Below are 20,489 nucleotides of genomic sequence, written 5' to 3'. Positions count from 1 at the left end.
ACCCCCCCTCCATGTGTGCCATAAAGAAGACAAGAAAAAGAAGAAAAGAAGATAAATCCTACTATTCATTCAGTACAATACTTTGTCAATGGCCCCCATATTTTTATAAATTTAGGATATGTCCCTCTTTGTATTGCTATTACTCTTTCCATTTTGAATATATGACAAATTGTATTCCACCAAAATGTATAATTAAGGTTACTATGATTCTTCCAGTTATTGGTTATATGCTGAATGGCAACCCCTGTCATGACTAGTAAAAGCTTGTTATTTTCTGGTGAAATTTGACTTTTTCTCATCATCATTCCAAATAACACTGTATCATATGATATTGCTACATGATTTTCCATCAATTTATTAATTTGTGGCCAAATTGCATTCCAAAAACTTTTAATGTAGGGACAATGATACAGTAAATGATCCAACGTCCCAGGTTCCAGATTACAGTGCCAGCATTTATTGGACTTAGAACTATCTAATTTTTGCAAACGTGTAGGGGTCCAAAAAGCTCTATGTAATAAAAAGAACAAAGTTTGTCTCATAGATGCTGACACTGTCTTTCTAAGAATGCAGGAGCTTCGTTCATTAACATTTTATGTGTCAGTAGTGCTATTTTATAGATGATTCTATATGGAAAGGGTATTTGCTTTGCAACAAGGTAATTATAATAAGTTTAAAAAGATTTGTGGGCCACTGACGATTTATTCTAGTGATCAGACATCTTAAACACCAGAATATTGGATAAGATAAGGGGGGGGGTGGGAGTATGACGGATAATATATTGATAGTTGTTATTTATTGGTATATGGGTGGGTTTCTTATATAATTATTTATTTGGAATAATACAAATAAGAATGTCAAGTGATGAATTAAGGTATTTCTGAATGACTGTTGTACACTTGTTGTAATTTTTGAAAATTAATAAAGATTAAAAAAAAAAAAAAAAAAAAAAAGATGATTCTATAGTTGATAGGTAACCAATGTGCTTTTTTTAAGAGGGGAGTGACATGATCAAATTTTTTCTTTTTGGTAATTATTTTTATTGCAATATTTTGTATTATTTGTAATCTGCATACTTCTTTTAACGTTATTCCCTTCATTTTTCATGCTGGTGAAGTCTGCTCTTCCAATCTGCCTCCTGAGTACTGACCGTTGCGTCTATGTCCTTCCTCTCTCCTGCTGCAACTAGCGCATTCCACCATCACCATGTGGTTGAACTGGGTGGGGCCTGACTTAAAAACACAGTATGAAAAAGAAAATTGTTTATCTGAAAGTTTAACTGACCATATGCTTTGAGTGGGGATCTTTTGTTCTTCATCCACCACCAGCATCGGAGGATAATGAACCTTTATTGCAGATCTGCATTGATTTAACAACTATGGAGCAGAGCTTCAGCCCTAAGTTGTCTTCAGGGAAGGAGACATTTCTTACCATTTATTTTTGTTTTTAAACAACTTTACTTTTGGCAAAAGGGGCAAGAGAATGACACGGTGACAGATTTCATCACCGTTCCTGTCCCTGCAGGGAACCACCCCCATGTCATTCTTTAAGGATAGAGGGAAGAATCAGAATATGAATGGGCTAAGCCACTGACCTTCGAGCCTTGCACTGGAGAATGTTGGTGTAGAAGGACTGAGGTTAAGACAAACACTAAAGAATGACAGGGATGGTTTCCCGCGCAGTTGGGGGGATGTCATTCTCTAGAAACTTTAGTAGTGTGCAGTAAAGGGGATGAGGAAAGGAGATTCTGCAGTCATCTGCCCCAACAGATAACAGTGCATTAAAGACTTGAAAAATATACGATATGGAATACGAGAGAGGAGTTTGAAGAGGGAGGGAAAAGAGCTGGCCATAATGGGCTCTGTATTCCAAGCTAACTACTCAGCATTCAAAACAGGGCTCCCACCATCACTTAAGACACTAGAACTCCTCACCCCAAACCATCTCAGACCAGATCTAAACTGCACAGGTCTAACTCACCTACCACCTAGAGGTTGAGAAACACTGGCAGGCTTTGGAATGCACAGATCAGATATAGGTTGTCAAACCAGTAGTTCCCGGTCCCATCTGCTGTTAGGACAGTAAACTCACACCTCAAGGGACAAAGAGGAAAGTTTACAAATGCCTGATCTACCATTTTGAATGTGGAAAAAAACCAATCAATAGAACAATCCATTCTCCTGTCCCCACCCCAACCAATCTGGCAAGGCACAAATGAAACTGTTGGACAGTGAGAGATTGCCTTATCACACCTTAGCCTCTCACAGCAGTTGCTGTGTCAGTCAACTTGAAAGGAAATAAATATAAATTTAAAAATACCACTAATACATTTGTAGTGTTTAATGTAGTGCCCGTATGAGTTGATTTCATGTCATCTCCAATACAGTATCCTTCTTCATATTTCACTGAATGATATTGACAACATTCAAGGAAGAGGAGTAGGATCCCTTAAACCTAGAATCTATGGGTCCTGTGATATGTGCTGATACAATTTGCAGCTTGACATATTACAGGACTTACACCGTTCTCTTCTTTTTTAGCTTCTGTTGAACAATTGAGATTTTTTTGTCTTGTTTCAGAATAGACGGCTGTTGGAAGGCCAGCACTAGTGGAGCTGGAATTACTGAAGTAGTGGCTATAGATCAGTGATCTCAAACTCAAACTCTTTGCAGGGCCAGATTTTGGATTTGTAGGTACTTGGAGGGCCTCAGAAAAAAATAATGTCTTATTAAAGAAATGACAATTTTGCATGAGGTAAAACTTTATAGTTTATAAATCTTTCCTTTTGGCTAAGTCTTAATAATAATATTGTACTTTATAGCTAAAGAGACATATGATCAAGAAACTGTTTTATTTTACTTTTGTGATTATGATAAACATACCGAGGGCCTCAAAATAGAACCTGGAGGGCCGCATATGGCCCCCGGGCCACAAGTTTGAGACCACTGCTATAGATCATATGATCATGAATGTGACTCTTGGGCAGACTGGATAGACCACACAGGACTTTATCTGCCATCATTTACTCTGTTACTATGATCCTAAAAAAAATTAAATTAACTTACACAGGCACTACATTAAACACTACAATATCTGGAGTAACTGCCCCAAGACAAATCAAGGTGAAAGAGCACTTTGCAAGACCAGAGCACTGCAATGGCTTTATGGTCAGAATACGAAGAGGAAATTTTAACAAAATTCAGGAACTTAAGACCTTTGAGGTTAAGATAAAGAACCATACCTACAAAACAGATCTTAACAGATATCCGGAGGTTCTTTAACGTCACATCATAGACTATAAAATTATACTGCTTTACCACCTTCTGATCAGCCAACCATTCCTCCCTGTTTCCTCAAACCCCACCCCCACCCCTCCCTCTTATGATTCAAGCATATATTCTGCTATTGTCAACTTTTGCTCATTTCTGGGCAATGTGTTGCCTTCAAAAGGTAGTCAAAGGATAAATTTGGCCTTGCTCGCTAATTTGCTTTCCTTTAGTCCCTCTGGATCAGCCCAGAGAATGGATGAGTTGTGCACACCTACCAGCAGGTGGAGACTGAGAATTCTGATTCTTAGGAAAAAAGTCAATAAGGACCCTGCATAACCCCTAATAGAATCAATAGGAACCTCTCCATGCAAGAAAGGAAAAACACTTCTGCAGCTGAACCAGTCTTTTCTCAGTGTAGCCATCCACAAATCCACACACAAAAGAATTGGCATTTCAAATGTGGGACATATGCCCACTAATTAATTGTGTAGAAATACAGATATTCTCATCATTCTGAATCTGTGTGTGTGGTTTGCATTTTTTTTTCTCTCTTTTTTTTTTGGGGGGGGGAAGGGGGAGAACCAACTGCTCCCCGAAGAGCACTGAAGATCAAAGGGAAACAAACCCTCCTTCACAACAACGAACAATTCAGGATTGAATCTGGGCCAGTTTAAGACTAAAGGAAAGCAAACTAGCAGGTAAAACCTAAATTTCTCCTTCCTTTGCATCCCTCCAGACCGGCCCAGAGAACTGATGGGAAGTAACAAAGCGGTACCATTTAAGGGAGGGAACTCAAAATACCTGAACCATCCCCCTTAGGAGAACCCGCTAAGAGGACAAAAAACGATCCAACTGATGGAACACCTGAGTCCACTAAACAAATGCGAAGGACTCTACGGACATCCAATCTGTGCAACTGTTTCTGCTCCAAAGAGCCCTCTCCTGACTACCTAAGACTGCAAGGATAATGGACTGGTTGACATGAAAAGGCGAAACCACCTTCTGCAGAAACGAGAGAACCGGTTGAAGCATGACCCGCTCCCTGGAAAATTCCAGGAAGGGAGGTCTACACAAAAAGGTCTGCAGTTTGGAAATGCGTCTTGCTGATGTAATGGCCATCAGGAACACTGCTTTGAGAGAGATCCTTCAATGTGCAGGAGCCGACAGGCTCATAAGGAGGACAAATCAACCAGATTGAGATACCAGGCTGGAACCAAAGGACGAACTGAAGGCCGGAGCAATTTAGACGCTCTCAAGAAATCAAATCGCATCTGGAGAAGAGGCCAAACGCCGACCATGCAACAGACTGCGACAGGCAGATAAAATCTCAATCTGAACCCTGAGGAAGGACAAGGCAAGGCCCTGGTCCAGGCCATCTTACAAGAACTTCAAGATGTGAGGTAAGATGTGCGAAGGGGAAGCACGCCACATGCAGAACACCACTCCTCAAAGGAGACGCCAAATTCACACATAAGCCCAAAAGGTTGAAGGTTTCTGAGAACCTAAGAGGTGGAGATCACCTTATCTGAATAACCTTTCTTACTTAGACGTTCCCTTTCAAGAGCCAAGCCTTAAACAAAAGGGACACAGATTGAACATTGGAATGGGACTCTGAGACAGAAGATCTGGCGTGAGGGGCAGCAGAAGAGAATCTGCCACGAGAAGACGAACCAGATCTGCGTACCAAGGTAGCTTGGGCCAGTCTGGAGCCACCAAGATCACATGGCCTGAATGCCGAGCAATGCGAAGAAGAACTCTGCCCACCAGTGAAAGACATACAGCAGGCCGTCTGTCGGCCAAGACTGCACCAGAGCATCCAGATCCTTGGCCTGCTAATCCCTGCAGTGACAAGCTGTGACAAACTAACCCCCTAAGAGGGACTGGACAGTCCAGACCTTGAAAATGCAGAGCCCACTGCCACAGAAGAGCATTCTGAAGGGAACACATATGAGCCCAAGCCCACCTGACCACTTCCAGGGAGGTCACCATTGACCCCAAGACCCTGCAGAAAATTCTGTGCCCGAGGGCAACAACAATCCATCAGAAAGTGAATCTGTGACTGCAATTTCAGCACCCAGGCCTCGGGAAGAAAGATGGTGTCGAAGAGAACTCCGAGATACTCCAAACGCTGAGACAGTCAACCAGCTTTTGGTCAAGTTCCCCAGTCCAGTGACTGTAGGAACTCCACAACCCGAGTTGTGACCTGTGAGCTCTCCAGAAAGGACTTCACTTGAATCAACCAGTAGTGCAGATAGGGATGAACCAGAATGCCCTCCTTGTGCAAGGCTGCCACCGCCACCACCACCATAATCTTGGTTTAATATTTTTTATTAATTTTTTCATATAACAACAAGTGTGTCATAAAGATTCATACAATTACCTTAAGTATACACTTGATATCTCCATAACATATTGTACATACAACATATCTTATATAATCCTTACTATAATTTTAGACATCATATAAAATTTAATAATTTTATCAACTATTATTCAATTATGAATCCTTTTCCCTCCCCTTATTTTGTTAGTTGCACACAATATAACAACTATTATGACAATTTATTTATATTTTATGATAAAGAGAATAAACCTACCACCCCCCCTCCTTTATCAAGTTTCTTATTATGGGAAAAATTATATCAATCATTACAAAAATCTGTTAATGGTCCCCAAATCTTCTTAAACTTATCGATATATCCTTTTTGTGTTGCAAATGTACGCTTCATCTTATATATATGGCAAACTGAATTCCACCAAAAGTTGTAATTTAATCTGTCATAATTATTCCAATTGTACCATAGTCTTGGTCAAAGTCCATGGAGCCGTAGCCAGACCAAAAAGAAGACAGAGACAAAACTGATAGTGATTTCCCAAAATTGCAAAGCGAAGGAAACGCTGATAGGAGGCCCGAATCGGAACATGCAGGTAGGCCTCAGATTGAGAGAAGTCAGAAATTCCCCAGGCTGAATAGACAGCATGATGTATTTCAGAGTCTTCGTGCAAAAAGACGGAACCCGAAGCACCCTGTCGACATCTTTCATATCCAAAATGGACTGAAAAAAACCCCTTCTTTTTGGGCACCACAAAGTAAATGGAGTACCTGTCTGTATGAAAATCCTGAGGCGGCACTGGGACTACTGCTTTGAGGTCCAGCAACCTTTGCAGAATCTGACAAAAGCCCACTTCTTCCAAGCTGCCTGACAAGGAGAAGTGAGGAAACGATCTGGCAAGGGCCAGGAAAACTCTAGAGCAGGTGTGGGCAACTTCAGTCTTCGAGGGCCAGAATCCAGTCGGGTTTTCAGGATTTCCCCAATGAATATGCATGAGATCTATTTGCATGCACTGCTTTCAATGAATATTCTTTGGGGAAATCCTGAAAACCCGACTGGATTCCGGCCCTCGAGGACCGGAGTTGCCCACTCCTGCTCTAGAGCATAGTCGTCCCTAATTACCTCAAGGACCCACTGATCCATCGTGATCTTGTCCCACCCCCAGTAAAACTCCTGCAACCGGGCTACCACCGGCACTAGGGGAAGGACCCACGACGAGTCATTGGGCTGGACAGGTGGAGGAGGAGACACTGATGGAGTCATGACCCTCCCCCTAGCGGGCTCCCTGGAAGGACTGCACGTGCTGAAAGAAACATCCTCTGGAAGAAAAATAGGCCACCCCCTTGGCCAGGGCAGTACTGACAAAAATCACACAAACTCCCACAGGCGCCGCCACCCTGCAACTCCTGGTGAGGACGGTCTTCCAGAAGCCGGGGTATCTTAAGAGTACCTTAAGAGTCATTCAAGGCCTGACAAGCTTATCCAACTCCTCCCCGAAAAGGAAGGAACCTCTAAAAGGAAATTTACTGAGCTTAAGCTGCATCCACCGACCAACCCCAAAGCCACAAGGTACAGCGAGTGGCCACTCCGAGGGACATGGACTTGGCAGATGCCCGCAAAAGAATATACATGGCATCCGAGAGATAAGAAGCACCGAGCTCAATCTTAGCCACCTCCTGATCCATCAAGGACCGGTCATCAGATTCAAGTTTATTAAAAATTTGATTTTCTGCTTATCGAATTTCTAAGCAGAGTACAAGTAAATTTAAATTAAAAATTTCTGGGGGACACGAACGATATGACATACTAACATACTGGTACACTAGGGTAGATGGGTAGAACTACTTAGCCTATAGAAAAGAGAGACAATAAAGGGAAGAATAATTGGACGGGACCCTTCTGTAAGTGCTAATTATAAGAGAAGAAAAGTAATTGTGAGTAAGTTAAATTAAAGCTCGAAAGCATCTTTAAAATAAAATGTTTAAAATTTTGTTTTAAATCGTTCCAAAGATGATTCTTCTCATAAATCTGCAGGCATAGAATTCCACGTGGGAGCTGTAATTGAAAAGATTGATGAACGATGCATGCTAAACTGGCGTATTGATGGGATATGTAAGAGGTGTTAGGCATTAGATCTCAGGGTTCTAGACTGGGTATAAGGGATCAAAAGTCTGTTTGAGAATTCCAGAAGATTTGTCAAATGTAGAATTTTATATATAATTCTGTGTGTTACTGGCAGCCAATGAGCTTTTATTAAAAGAGGAGTAAAGTGATCAATTTTTTTTGTATTCTCAATTATCTTTATAGCAGTGTTTTGAGTAATTGGCAAGCTTCTTAGCTCCTTTTATACGATTCCTTTGTAAAGTGTTACTGGAATCAAGACTGAATGTGACAAGTGAGTCCCGGTCCAGGACCTGCTCAGACCACTGGAAACAAGCCTGGGCTACCAAACTGCCACAAATCACCGCCTGGACAGCCAAGGCAACCACATCAAAACTCTGCTTAAGAAGAGACTCCATATTACAATCCTGGGAGCCTCTCAAGGTCGAATCACCTTCAACCAGCACCGTATGTCTACATGCAATAGCCAAGACCACTGCATCTACCACAGGAGACTTAAAGGTATCCCTATCCCCATCAGGAATGGGATACAGCTTGGTCATGGACCATGTCAAGCGAAAAGGTACGTTCAGAGTCTTCCACTGTGCATGCATTATACCCCGAATATCCTGATGCATAGGAAAAGAACAGGAGGCTGACACGGGGGTCGTTCATTTCCTCCTCAAAGCACAAAGCCAAAAAACCTGAATAATCTCTTGCAACTTTTCCCGGTGAAAAATGCGCACCACTGACGCATCCTCACCAACCGGCGTCTCAGAAAAACAGACGCCCTCATCATCCATCCCTCCCCTTCCCTGAGAGGGGAAAACTTGTATGCAAATAAAAAATCCCCGTCCCCTGAAACCCACAACTGTATGGACAAAGATGAGGAGGACTGGGCAGGAGCCAACGCCAAGAGGGACTGAATGGGGTTATAAGTGGAAGGAAAAAGACCCCACACAAACCAGAGACTCCTGGGGAAGAAACAGGACCCCCAGCCGCCTGTAAGTAAGCCTTGTACATGGCTAAAACAAAATCAGGGGCAAACCCCCCTGGTGGCAAAGAAGCACTCACTGCATGAGAAGCATTAAAAACTGTTCTCTCCTTAAAAGGGGAAGGAGATTCTTCTAACCGTGAGGAATATAATGGTTGAGGAGGTGGTGTTGGTTCCCCAGAGGATAAAGAGACAGCTTGAATGTTAGGAGTTACCTGTTCCTCAGCATGTGGCAAAATGGGAGCCGTAAGATGACGATCCATCGGGCCCGTTGTTCCAGCAGATGGCATTGCTTTGGCCTTCCTCTTACCCATATTGAGGATTCGATAACCCTACTCCCTGCTCCTCTTGGGCTCCGAAGCCGAGCCCCTTCAGCTCGCGACCCGAGGCTCGCGACCACGGGCCGCGTACCGCGGCTGGACCTCTGTTTTAAGGATCTCCCAAAGACCCTCTCAGCTGGTTAAGTCGGGCAGCAGCGGGACTGCCTGTCCCGGTGGAAAAGAGTGCCTAACAGCACTGACGACAGGCTCCCTCGGCGGCTGGACCGCTGTTTTAAGGATCTCACAAGGACCCTCTCAGCTGGTTAAGTCGGGCAGCAGCGGGACTGCCTGTCCCGGTGGAAAAGAGTGCTAAACAGCACTGGCGACAGCTAACAGCACTGGCGACAGCTAACAGCACTCTGGGTGGGCGGTAGGGGAATCCTGGGCTTTCCCACTGCCTGCAGCCAAGTGGTGCACACGCGAAAGGCACCCCGAAGCACTCACTGGCACCCAAAGCTGATGAGGATTCCCCTTCAAAGCGACTGGTGCACACACCGTCTGCATCAACCGCACGTGGTAAAGCTTACAATTGAGGCACCTCTAAGGTAAAACATTTTGGGTGGGGGGGGGGGGAAATGGAGGGGGGGATTCGACCAGTCAAGTGTGGCACCCCTGAGGTCAGACAGATCCCCGAAAGGGTCCCCCAAACTTAATCCGGCCCCACAACAGGGACAAGGCGGCCACTAAGCAAATCCAACAGGCTGCACAGGCTTACTATCTCCACCTGCTGGAGACTGAGAACAGACTGATTGTAGACTGCACAGCCCACTTATACTACAGCCGAAAGTCAATGTCTCAGTCTCCACCTACTGGCAGAGGAGCGTAAACCCATCCATTTCTGTGCTGGTCTGGAGGGATGCTAAAGAAGAAGGCCTTATACATAGTGAGGACAAATATGGGGGGAACTGCATTTGCCAAATCAGAAGATGTATATGGTGAAAATCAGGGTGGCTAATGCGACCCCCGATGAGAGAATCCAATATGGAGCATCCCACTGAAATTGCAGATGCTGGCCTCTGGGATGCTGCATATGCCGCCCCGCCACTGTCCCTGCATCCCCAGATGTTTTCACGGCAGCCAACTCCACCGTCAAGGCTCCAACTGCAGCTGAGAGTTGCACAATATTTGCAAACCTCTATTGTGGTCAGGCCCTGATGCCGACAAGATGCACATTTCTTCACCAACTGTGAGCCTATGGCACTGAAAGGACTGCAAAAGCCACAACTTCCCCCCTCTCCCCCCACAAAAAAAAAATCAAACTCCTGAAGTCCTATCTGGCAGTAATCTGCAGGAAAAAATGGTAGACGTTGGCACCAAACTCAAGCAGGAGCTCGTTTTGTTTTTTTGGCAGCTGGCCCTGCAAGCACTCTTCCTCCGAAGAGGCTGTGGCTCAGAACTCAAACATCAGTTAACCTCTATGATAGAAGAAGCAACCAGGGGGGCAAGGGGGAAGAGGGACTCTGCCACCTGAGAGTAGCACCCCGGGGCAAAAGAAAATCCCCTCGGACCTTAGCCCCAGCTAGTTAAGGGAACTAAATACTGACTTCCACCCCCCAGATGCAGAAACAACACACACACACACACACACACACACACACACACACACAGAAAATAAAGAAATCAAAAAATTAACCTTAAAAAATAAACCAACAACACCAACTGCAAAGCCAGAGAAGAACATAAATAATTACATGCTGGAGACTGAGACTACTGATTCTATTAGGGACTGTGCCGATCCTTTCTGGATCACCGAAGAATTAGAACTCTGTCTCCACCTGCTGGTAGGAGTACACAACCCATCAGTTCTCTGGGCTGGTCTGGAGGGCTGCCAAGGAAAAATGTATTAAGCTAGTCCATTAAAGATGCTTTATTTTTTTTGTTTATTTCTATTTATGAAGACAGAGATTAAAAGATTAAGCAGGGCTGTTACCTCTTCAGCTGTCGGAAGTGAGTGCTGTGGAGTAGAGAATACAGTCAGATGGAGAGAAGAGAGAGCACATACATCAGGCAGGAGAATGGAGTAAGGGAAAAAGAGCTGTGAATCACATAAAATATTAACAGACAAAAACTAGCCCCCTCTAAAAAGAAACACTCCACCCCCTCAATGAGAAACAAACACTTTAGGGCAGGGGTTCTCATTCCAGTCCTCAGGACACACCTAGCTAGTCAGGTTTCGGAATACCACAAGGAATATGCATGAGATAAGTTTTCAAACAACGGAGGTAGAGCATGCAAATTTCTCTTATGCATACTCATTGTGGATGTCCTGAAAACCTGACTAGCTATGTGTGTCCCAAGGACTGGATTACAAACCCCTGCTTAAGGGGGAGGCAAGGTCAACGGCCTTAGGTGAGATCTCTCTTCATGTGACACAGGCGCAATTCAAAAACTTCCCCTTTAACTATTTTGTTTTCACAGTGATATTCAGTTTTCTATGCCACTAGTGACAGAGCTGGAGGGAGAGGGAGGTGCAGGAGAGGACAAACACCTAACAGAAGTCAAGAAAGCCTGCGATAAACACAAAGCTGGACCTGGTGGGGTCTATTGCAATGGGTCAAGACATGATGGGTCTTAAGGTCTATAAGCTGAAAGCTGCAATGCAGAATGCACCCTTTTATCCTCCTATACACGAAGGAAGCAGCACTTTGACTGTGAACGCACATATCCCCAATTCAATGATTTTGCCATCCAGCAAACCCCGGTACTAACTTGACGCTCTCTTCCTGCTCTCCAAATTCCTCATCACTAAAGCCAAAGTGCTCCATGAAGGTGGAAGTCATCTGTTGCATCTGGTAGTCCACGAAGGCCTGTGGCGAAGAAAGCAAAATAGGCCATGTTAAGGTAATCCACAAATGAAAGAGCAGGGTCACCATGTAGGCAGGCAAGTGATTTGAACCCAGCTTTGTGGGACCTGACATTTCTGTATTCGACAAATTATCAGAAAGCTATCTCCCTGTCAATGAAATGCTGTTTAGGAGACAGAGAAGAAGAAATTAGGTTCTTACCTGCTAATTTTCTTTCTGTTAGCTTATAGACTGGTATAGTTCCTTATGGATGGGTATTATAATTCACTGCTACCAGCAGGTGAAGAATGAGATCAAACTTGTATATCAATACAGCTTCCCCTCTACTGATCCAATCTTCCGAATAGCCAAGCAGAACCTGGTCATCGACTTGGCAGCTCAACTTCAATGCTAAAAAATGTAAAGTGATGCATTTGGGTAAAAGAAATCTGTATAGAACTTACACACTAAATGGTGAGATCTTAGCTAGGACCACGGCAGAACGGGATTTAGGAGTAATCATTAGTGATGACATGAAAACTGCCAATCAAGTGGAAAAGGCTTCCTCCAAGGCAAGGCAAATGATGGGTTGTATCTGTAGAGGTTTTGTCAGTAAGAAGTCAGAAGTCATAATGCCACTGTACAGATCCATGGATTTATCAAGAGAGACCTCATTTGGAATATTGTGTTCAATTCTGGAGACCACATTACCGGAAAGATGTGCTGAGAATTGAATCGGTACAGCGGATGGCCACCAGGATGGTCTCGGGGCTCAAGGATCTCCCGTATGAAGTAAGGCTGAATAAATTGCAGCTGTACTCGCTTGAGGATTGAAGAGAGAGAGGGGACATGATTGAGACATTTAAATATATCACGGGCCATATCGAGGTGGAACAGGATATCTTCCGTCTTATAGGACCCTCATCCACCAGAGGACATCCGCTGAAAATCAGGGGAGGGAAATTTCATGGTGACCCCAGAAAGTATTTCTTCACAGAAAGGGTGGTCGATCATTGTTTTGTTGGGGTTTTTTTAAGTTTTTTATTCATTTTTCATATAACAAGTATACAATCTAAATTCATACAAATTCATTAAGTATACACACTTGACATTCTTTCATACCTTACTGTAAATATAACATTTAATTATATACTATTTTACTATAATTTTTAAACAGCATATAATACTTAATAAGTAATAAGTATGTCAACTATTACTCAATTATAACCCCCCTCCCTCCCCTTACTTTGGGAAATGCATACAATAAAACAAAATATAATGTAAAATTATTTATATTTTATGATGAATAAAATAAACCCTCCCACCCACCCCCCCTTATCAAATATCTTATTATGGGAAAATTATATCATTCATTGCAAAAGTCTGTTAATGGTCCCTAAATCTTCTTAAACTTATCTATATACCCTTTTTGTGTACGCTCCATTTTATATATATATGGCATACTGAATTCCACCAAAAGTTATAATTTAACCTGTCATAGTTTTTCCAATCGTGTGTTATTTGTTGAACTGCTACTCCAGTTAATATAAATAAAATCATTGGATCATTGGAACTAACTCCAACTGCAGGTGATTGAAGCAAACAGCGTGGCAGATTTTAAAAATAAATGGGATATTCACGTGGGATCTCTAATGATGTAAAGGAGGGGGTGGGTCTGCAAAATCAGGGCGAAGGGTCACTGGAGTGGGCAGACTTGATGGGCTGTGGCCCTTTTCTGCTGTCATTTTTCTATGTTTCCATGTAACCTAGGACAATTCTTAATTGAAAAACAGTAAAAATACACTCCAAACAGGTGTGTAAAAACAACAAACATCTGTAAACAACTGTTGGAACATGTATAGAACTGAATCCTGGAGATAAAACATCCTCACAGCTCACCAGCTAAGCTAGATGAGCCATTGCCGCTGTTCTTAATGCTCCCCGGCCCTAGAAAAATACTAGAACCCAAAGAAAAACCCAAAATTTGCACGTGAGCAAAAAACCGCAATCACCGCACAAAGACAGATAGGGTAGGGAACTATACCAGCCTACAAGCTAACAGAAAGAAAATTAGCAGGTAAGAACCTAATTTCTCCTTCTGTATCGCTTGATAGACCGGTATAGTTCCATATGGATGGGATGTACCAAAGCAGTACCCATCAAGGGTGGGACCCCAGAAGGGACGACACCAGAACACGTTCACCGAATATCGCTTCCCGACGCGCTTGAACATATACATGGTAGTGTCTGACAAAGGAATGCATCGAAGACCAGACTGTAGCCTTGCAGATATCCACTGGAGGCACTAGAGAAGACTCAGCCCAAGAAGCTGCCTGACCCCTAGTGGAATGAGCCTCGAGAAATTCCGGAACAGGCTTCTTCTTTAGAAGATAAGAGGAAGCAATAGTCTCCTTGATCCAGCATGCAATAGTAGCCTCAGAAGTGCCATCCCCCTTACGAGAACCCGCCAGAAGGACACCAAATCACCGTGCGACAGCAACAGCTTAGAAATTGATGCAGGTACCACAACAATAGCGGGAAGTTGCTGCTGACGTTGGAATTGCAACTCTGGCGGCAACAGAGGATAGCAGGTCCTCTCCAGAGGAGGAAAGTGTGGAATCCACCCACCAGATATGCCCCTGATGGGCCGCGGCACATAGAATACGCAGCTGCGCAACCACAAGCCATCTGCCGGATTTACGGCATGAATCCATGCCATCCTGTCCTAAGGTGGCCATCTTTGAAGTTTGGAGCAAAAACGAAGCTTCTAAGTCCAAAAAGCAGTTACTTACCGTAACAGGTGTTATCCAGGGACAGCAGGCAGATATTCTCTACATGTGGGTGACGTCACCAACGGAGCCCCCCAAGCAGACTTGCTCGAAGACCTTCAGCCTTGCGATTGGCCTGCGCATGCGCACGTGCCCCTCCCGCCCTCTCTAGGGCATGCGTCTCCTCAGTTCAGATAGCAAGCAAAGAAGCCAACCATGGGGAGGTGGGTGGGTTGTGAGAATATCTGCCTGCTGTCCCTGGATAACACCTGTTACGGTAAGTAACTGTGCTTTATCCCAAGACAAGCAGGCAGCATATTCTCTACATGAAGGTGACCTCCAAGCTAACCATAATGGGGTGGAGGGAAAGTTGGCAATTTAGGAGAACAGATGCTGCAAAACAGACTGGTCGAAGCGGCCGTCATACCTGGAGAAAGCATCCAGACAGTAATGCGAGGTGAACGTATGAACCGAGGACCATGTGGCAGCTTTACAGATTTCCTCGATGGGAGTCAAGCGGAGGAAAGCAACAGACGCCGCCATCGCTCTGACCTTGTGGCCCGTGACTTGACCCGGCAGGGAGAGACCAGCCTGAGCATAACAGAAAGAGATACAAGCATCCAACCAGTTAGAAATGGTCCGCTTAGAAACAGAGCGACCCAAGTTATTGGGATTGAAAGAGATGAACAGCTGGGGAGCAGTACAGTGAGAAGCGGTGTGCCTCAAGTAGAAGGCCAGCGCATGCTTACAATCAAGAGAATGCAGAGCTGCTTCTCCAGAGTGAGAATGGGGCTTCGGAAAAAACACAGGAAGAACAATGGATTGGTTGATGTGGAAATCAAGACACAATTTTGGCCAAGATGGTGCGGAGGACCACTTTATCATGATGGAAGACAGTGAAAGGGGGGCCAGCAACCAAGGCTTGAAGCTCACTGACCCGACGGGCAGAAGTGAGAGCAATAAGAAACACAACCTTCCAAGTAAGATACTTCAAGTGAGCCTGCGCTAGCGGCTTGAAAGGGGGTTTCATAAAATGTGTAAGGACCATATTAAGATCCCAAACCACCGGAGGAGGTTTAAGAGGTGGATGAACATGGAAAAGTCCTTTCATGAAGCGGGAAACCACAGGATGAACCGAGATAGGCTTCCCGTCAATCGGCTGATGAAAAGCAGCAATGGCACTAAGGTGGACTCAAACCGAAGAGGACTGGAGTCCAGCGCCAGATAAGTGTAAAAGATAATCCAAGACAGCAGGCAAGGAGGCAGACAGAGGCTCCAGCTGTCGAGTAGCACACCAGGAAGAAAAGCGGGTCCAGTTCTGATGGTAAGATTAGCGAGTGGACTCCTTCCGAGATGCTTCCAGGACAGGCTGGGAGAGCTGGAACGAGGGCATTAAGTCTCAAGGAACCATACCGTTAAGTGCAGAGACTGGAGGTTGGGATGAAGCAGAAAACCCAGACTCCGCGTAAGCAGAGAAGGAAAGATAGGCAGAGGAAGAGGCTCCCTGGAACTGAGTTGCAACAGAAGGGAGAACCAAGGTTGTCGGGGCCACCGAGGAGCTATCAGAATCATGGTGGCATGTGAAGACTTGAGGTTGACGAGTCTTCAGAATCAGAGGGAATGGAAGGAACGCATACAGGAACGCGTTCATCCAATCGAGAAGGAAGGCATCCGCCTCGATCCTGAGAGGGGTGTAAACCCTGGAGCAGAAGCAGGGCAACTTGTGATTGAGGGGGGACGTGAACAGATCGACGTTCGGAGTCCCCCCAACGAGCAAACACCTGACGCAGGGTCACAGGGTGGAGAGACCACTCGAGAGGCTGCAGAATGGATTCTTGAGGAGGGAGGGTTCTTGAGTGGGCAGACTTGTTGGGCCGCCAGCCCTTTTTCTGTCATCACACTCTATGTTTCTATGTTTCAACCTGTCCGCCAGACAGTTCCACTGGCCCTGAATGTAGACAGCACGAATGAATATGTTGCGGCGGACAGCCCAATCCCAGAGCCGCAGCGCCTCCTGGCACAGGTACTTGGACCCCGTGCCCCCCCTGCTTGTTGACATAATACATGGCGACCTGGTTGTCCATGCGAACCAGCACCACTTGGTCGTGGAGCAGGTGACAAAAAGCTTTCAGAGTGAGGAAAATCGCATGAAGCTCCAGAAGATTGATGTGACAAAGGCAGTCGGCACGGGATCAAAGGCCCTGGGTGCGCAGACCGTCCAGATGAGCCCCCCAAGCATAGGTCGACGAGTCCGTCGTGAGGACCTTCTGCGGAGGAGGGGCATGGAGCAGAAAACCTCTGGAAAGATTGGAAGAGAGCATCCACCAATGGAGAGACTTCCTCAACAAAGGAGTCATGACAATGCGTTTGACAGAGAGGATCCTGAACCTGGTTCCACTGGGATACCAGAGTCCATTGAGGAATACAGAGGTGATGTCTGGCAAAAGGAGTCACGTGAACCGTGAAGGCCATGTGACCTAGGAGGACAAACGTGAGCTGAGCTGGCGCCGAGTGCAGATGGGTCACCAATCGGCACAAACGGATAAGGGTCTCTTGACGAGGCCGAGGCAAGAAGGAGTGGAGACGCACCGTGTCCAGGACCGCTCTGATGAACTCTAGAGACTGGGACGGGCAGAGGTGGGACTTGGGAAAGTTCACCTCTAAGCCGAGACTCTGAAGGAACAAGATTTTTTGTTCCGTCGCTCGCAGGACTTCGGCGTGAGAAGACACTTTGATTAACCAGTCGTCGAGGTAGGGAAACACCTGCAGGCCACGGAGGCAGGGCTGCAGCTACCACAACCAGACATTTCGTGAAGACCCTCGGAGAGGCCACCAGGCCGAAGGGAAGAACACGATACTGGAGATGGAGATCCCCCACCCGGAATCTCAAATACTGGCGAGAGGCCGGGTGTATTGGAATGTGTGCGTACGCCTCCTTGAGGTCCAGAGAGCACAGCCAATGCTCCTCATCCAAGAGGGGATACAACGTGGGAAAGGTGAGCATTCTGAACCGTTCCTGCACCAGAAACTTGTTCAGAGCATGGAGGTCCAGGATCGGACGCAGATCCCCCGTCTTCTTGGGCACCAGAAAGTATTGGGAGTAAAATCCGGAGTTCCACTGTTCCTTGGGAACCTCCTTGACCGCCCGAAAGCGAAGAAGGGCCTGAGCTTCCTGAAGAAGGAGAGGAAGCTGAGACTGAGCAGAAGGAAACTCTTGGAGGCAGGTCCGGGGGTACGCGACTGAAGTGGAGGAAGTACCCCTCCCTGATGATAGACAGCACCCAACTGTCGGTGGTAAGATTTTCTCACCGGGCAAAGAAATGATGGAGACGGTCCCCGATGGGGAAGGAAGAAGGCTCCAAGAGGAAGGGAGCCCAAATGCTTGGACTGGAATTGTCAAAAAGACGGCCCAGTCTTCGCCGGGGACGACGGCTGAGTCTTAGGTTGACGTTGCTGCTGCTGCTGCGGAGGAGGCCGTTTCGAAGGAGGCCTAGAGAAAGCAGGAGTGGATTTCTGAGAATACCTCCGGAGAGGAATTTTATATTGGTGAGCCAGAGGGCTCTGGCATGACCTTCCGGAACGAGCGGAGGGCACCAATATAGAACCGAAGGTAGGACGTGAAGAAGAAAATGTAGTTAAGGACACGGTTCGCCATCATCGAGTTCTGATAAAGACAGCGGCTAAATTTGTCCATCGTACGGCCCTCCCTGCCAGGGGGGACGGCAGCATAGACCTTCAAGGGATTAGACCTCTTCAAGGAAGACTCAACCACCAAGGATTGATTGGAAAGCTGAGCACCCTCAAACCCTTTAACCGGGATAGTCCGGTTAACGGGACTCCAATTTGGAGGGGATAGTAGTGACAGCATAAGGTGTCTCCAGGTTCCGGAGAAACGTCTGCCGAAGAACCTGATGCAATGGTAGGCGAAGTGCCTCACGAGGCATATTGTCAACTCCCAGTTACGCTAGGTATTCCTGGGTAAAGCGGGAGTCGGATTGAAGATCCAAGTTCAGAGCTCTGCCCATGTCAGAGATGAAACGAGAAAAGGAGGAGGTCCGAGAAGAGGATTCATCCTCCGGAGGAGACTCCGACTGAGACCGGGGCACAGCCGAGAAAGAGGGAGAAACCTCCCTGGAATAGTAAACCGGAGCCTCAGAGTCCCGTGAATGGGAGACTGAAGAGGTTTGACTAAGGCGTGTAGGGGGCGTCTAAAAACAGCCCCGTGCCAAAAGGACCGGGGAAGACCCCGGAGTCCAAGGAAATCACTGAGAAAGCTTCGGAGAAGATGGGGCATAGGAAAAACCCCAATAGGCTTCGAAGCATGCCCCTTCGAAGCCGGCAACCTTCTCAATGGGGAGCAAAAACTAGAGTCCAATTCGAGAACAACTGTGTGTGTAGACGGTCTCGAGGTCTGAGACCTGCCCCGACAGGGCAGGGAAGACCGGGGCCTTTTAGAAGAGGCAAGCCTCGCCCCCGGCCGGGACCCCCGAAAAGTCCTCGGCGCCTCAGGGGAGGAAGAATTGCTCGAGGGAACCCGACGAATCTTGCGGGTGACGCCTCGAGAAACAAGGGGACGCTCAGGCTGGGCAGACCGCGACTGGGTCGCGACCAAGTCACAGGCGTCAAGGTCAGGACTAGTTGGCTCACCACCAAGGAAAACTGCGTGGCAATAATAGCCTTAAGCATGTCCTCTAACATAGGCACCGAGACCAAAGGAAGGTGGGTCGGAGGTGCAGCAGTGCGCTCCTTCGGGGGCGACCTCAAGGAAGAGTATTCCCTACATGAGGAGACACGCTTAGAGTGATGTCTCGAAGGCGCCGATGAGGCAGCGCTGACATGAGACTCAGAGGAAGGCTTCTTTGCCGGCACATCTGAGGAAGAAAGAGGAGACTTACCCGAGGCCGGAGTAGTAGAAGAGGCCAAGGCTGGAGCCTTCGAGGCCGAGGCACCCAACGAGGGAGCTGAGGCTAAGGACTTCGAGGCCGAGGTGCCCAATGAGGGTGCCGAGGCCGAGCACGAGGCCTGACCCGCAGGATCCATGGGGCAAAAGAGTTGGAGAATCTTGGCCACCCTTCGACGAAGAGCCCGCAGTTGTAGAGTCGCACAATGGGGACACGACTCAGCGCGATGTTCTGCACCCAGTGATGGAAATAACCCGGTTACACTCAGTACAGTTTTAAAATCCGGAACGAGGCCGGGACATAAGAAAAAATATTGCTGCGGCCCCGCGAGGACCGGGAACCCGGTCAAAAATATACGCATTGAAAAAATGAAAATAAAGACGTGAGCACAGCGACTTAAATGAAAATAATAAAGAAAGCCGCGGTGCAAGAGGGACAACGATATTGCGCGCAGCAAGGGAGCAGTGCTTCTGGCTCCGCGGAAAACATTGAACTGAGGACACGCTGAGGAGACGCATGCCCTAGACAGGGCAGGAGGGGCACATGCGCGGGCCAATCGCAAGCCTGAAGGTCTTCGGGCAAGTCTGCTTGCGAAAACGTCCGCTAGGGGGCTCCGTTGGTGACGTCACCTACATGTAGAGAATATGCTGCCTGCTTGTCCTGGAATAAAATATAGGTTCAAAACTATAAAGAAAATCCAAGATGGCCACTGTAGGTGCCGATTTTAACATAAAAACGGTCGTTAAAAATGCAGGAAAATGCTAAAAACGGCGATTTTAGGATTTTACAGGTAGGGGGGAGGACCAGGGCATGCAGGGAAACTCCCTAAAACCCCAATTTTAGGATCTCCCCAAATCGGCAAACTATGACTCACAGACCCCACAGATACATGTGCTTCAATGCATTTCAATGGCAGCCAGCATTACACAGTGTAAGCATAGGAAGATCATACCTCAGGAGCTGATTAAACTGGAATTTCAGTTCTTCTGGCCGCCTCAACTTCACTGCCACCTCCGATCAC

The 20,489-nt window shown here is 46.4% G+C and overlaps 1 protein-coding gene across 2 annotated transcripts in view; it reads right to left on the bottom strand.

Moving 5' to 3' along the window:
- The window catches only part of PPP6R1 (protein phosphatase 6 regulatory subunit 1), a 178,414-nt gene that overhangs the window by 94,208 nt on the left and 63,717 nt on the right, over positions 1-20,489 (bottom strand). For both annotated transcript variants that reach the window (XM_033960861.1, XM_033960863.1), the window contains exon 15: positions 11,726-11,823. In XM_033960861.1, the coding sequence (XP_033816752.1) occupies positions 11,726-11,823 (98 nt within the window). The remainder of the gene's footprint in view (positions 1-11,725; positions 11,824-20,489) is intronic.

Source organism: Geotrypetes seraphini, chromosome 10 (genome assembly GCF_902459505.1).
Source record: "Geotrypetes seraphini chromosome 10, aGeoSer1.1, whole genome shotgun sequence".
NCBI lineage: Eukaryota > Metazoa > Chordata > Amphibia > Gymnophiona > Dermophiidae > Geotrypetes > Geotrypetes seraphini.
This window is presented reverse-complemented; position numbering and strand designations above follow the sequence as displayed.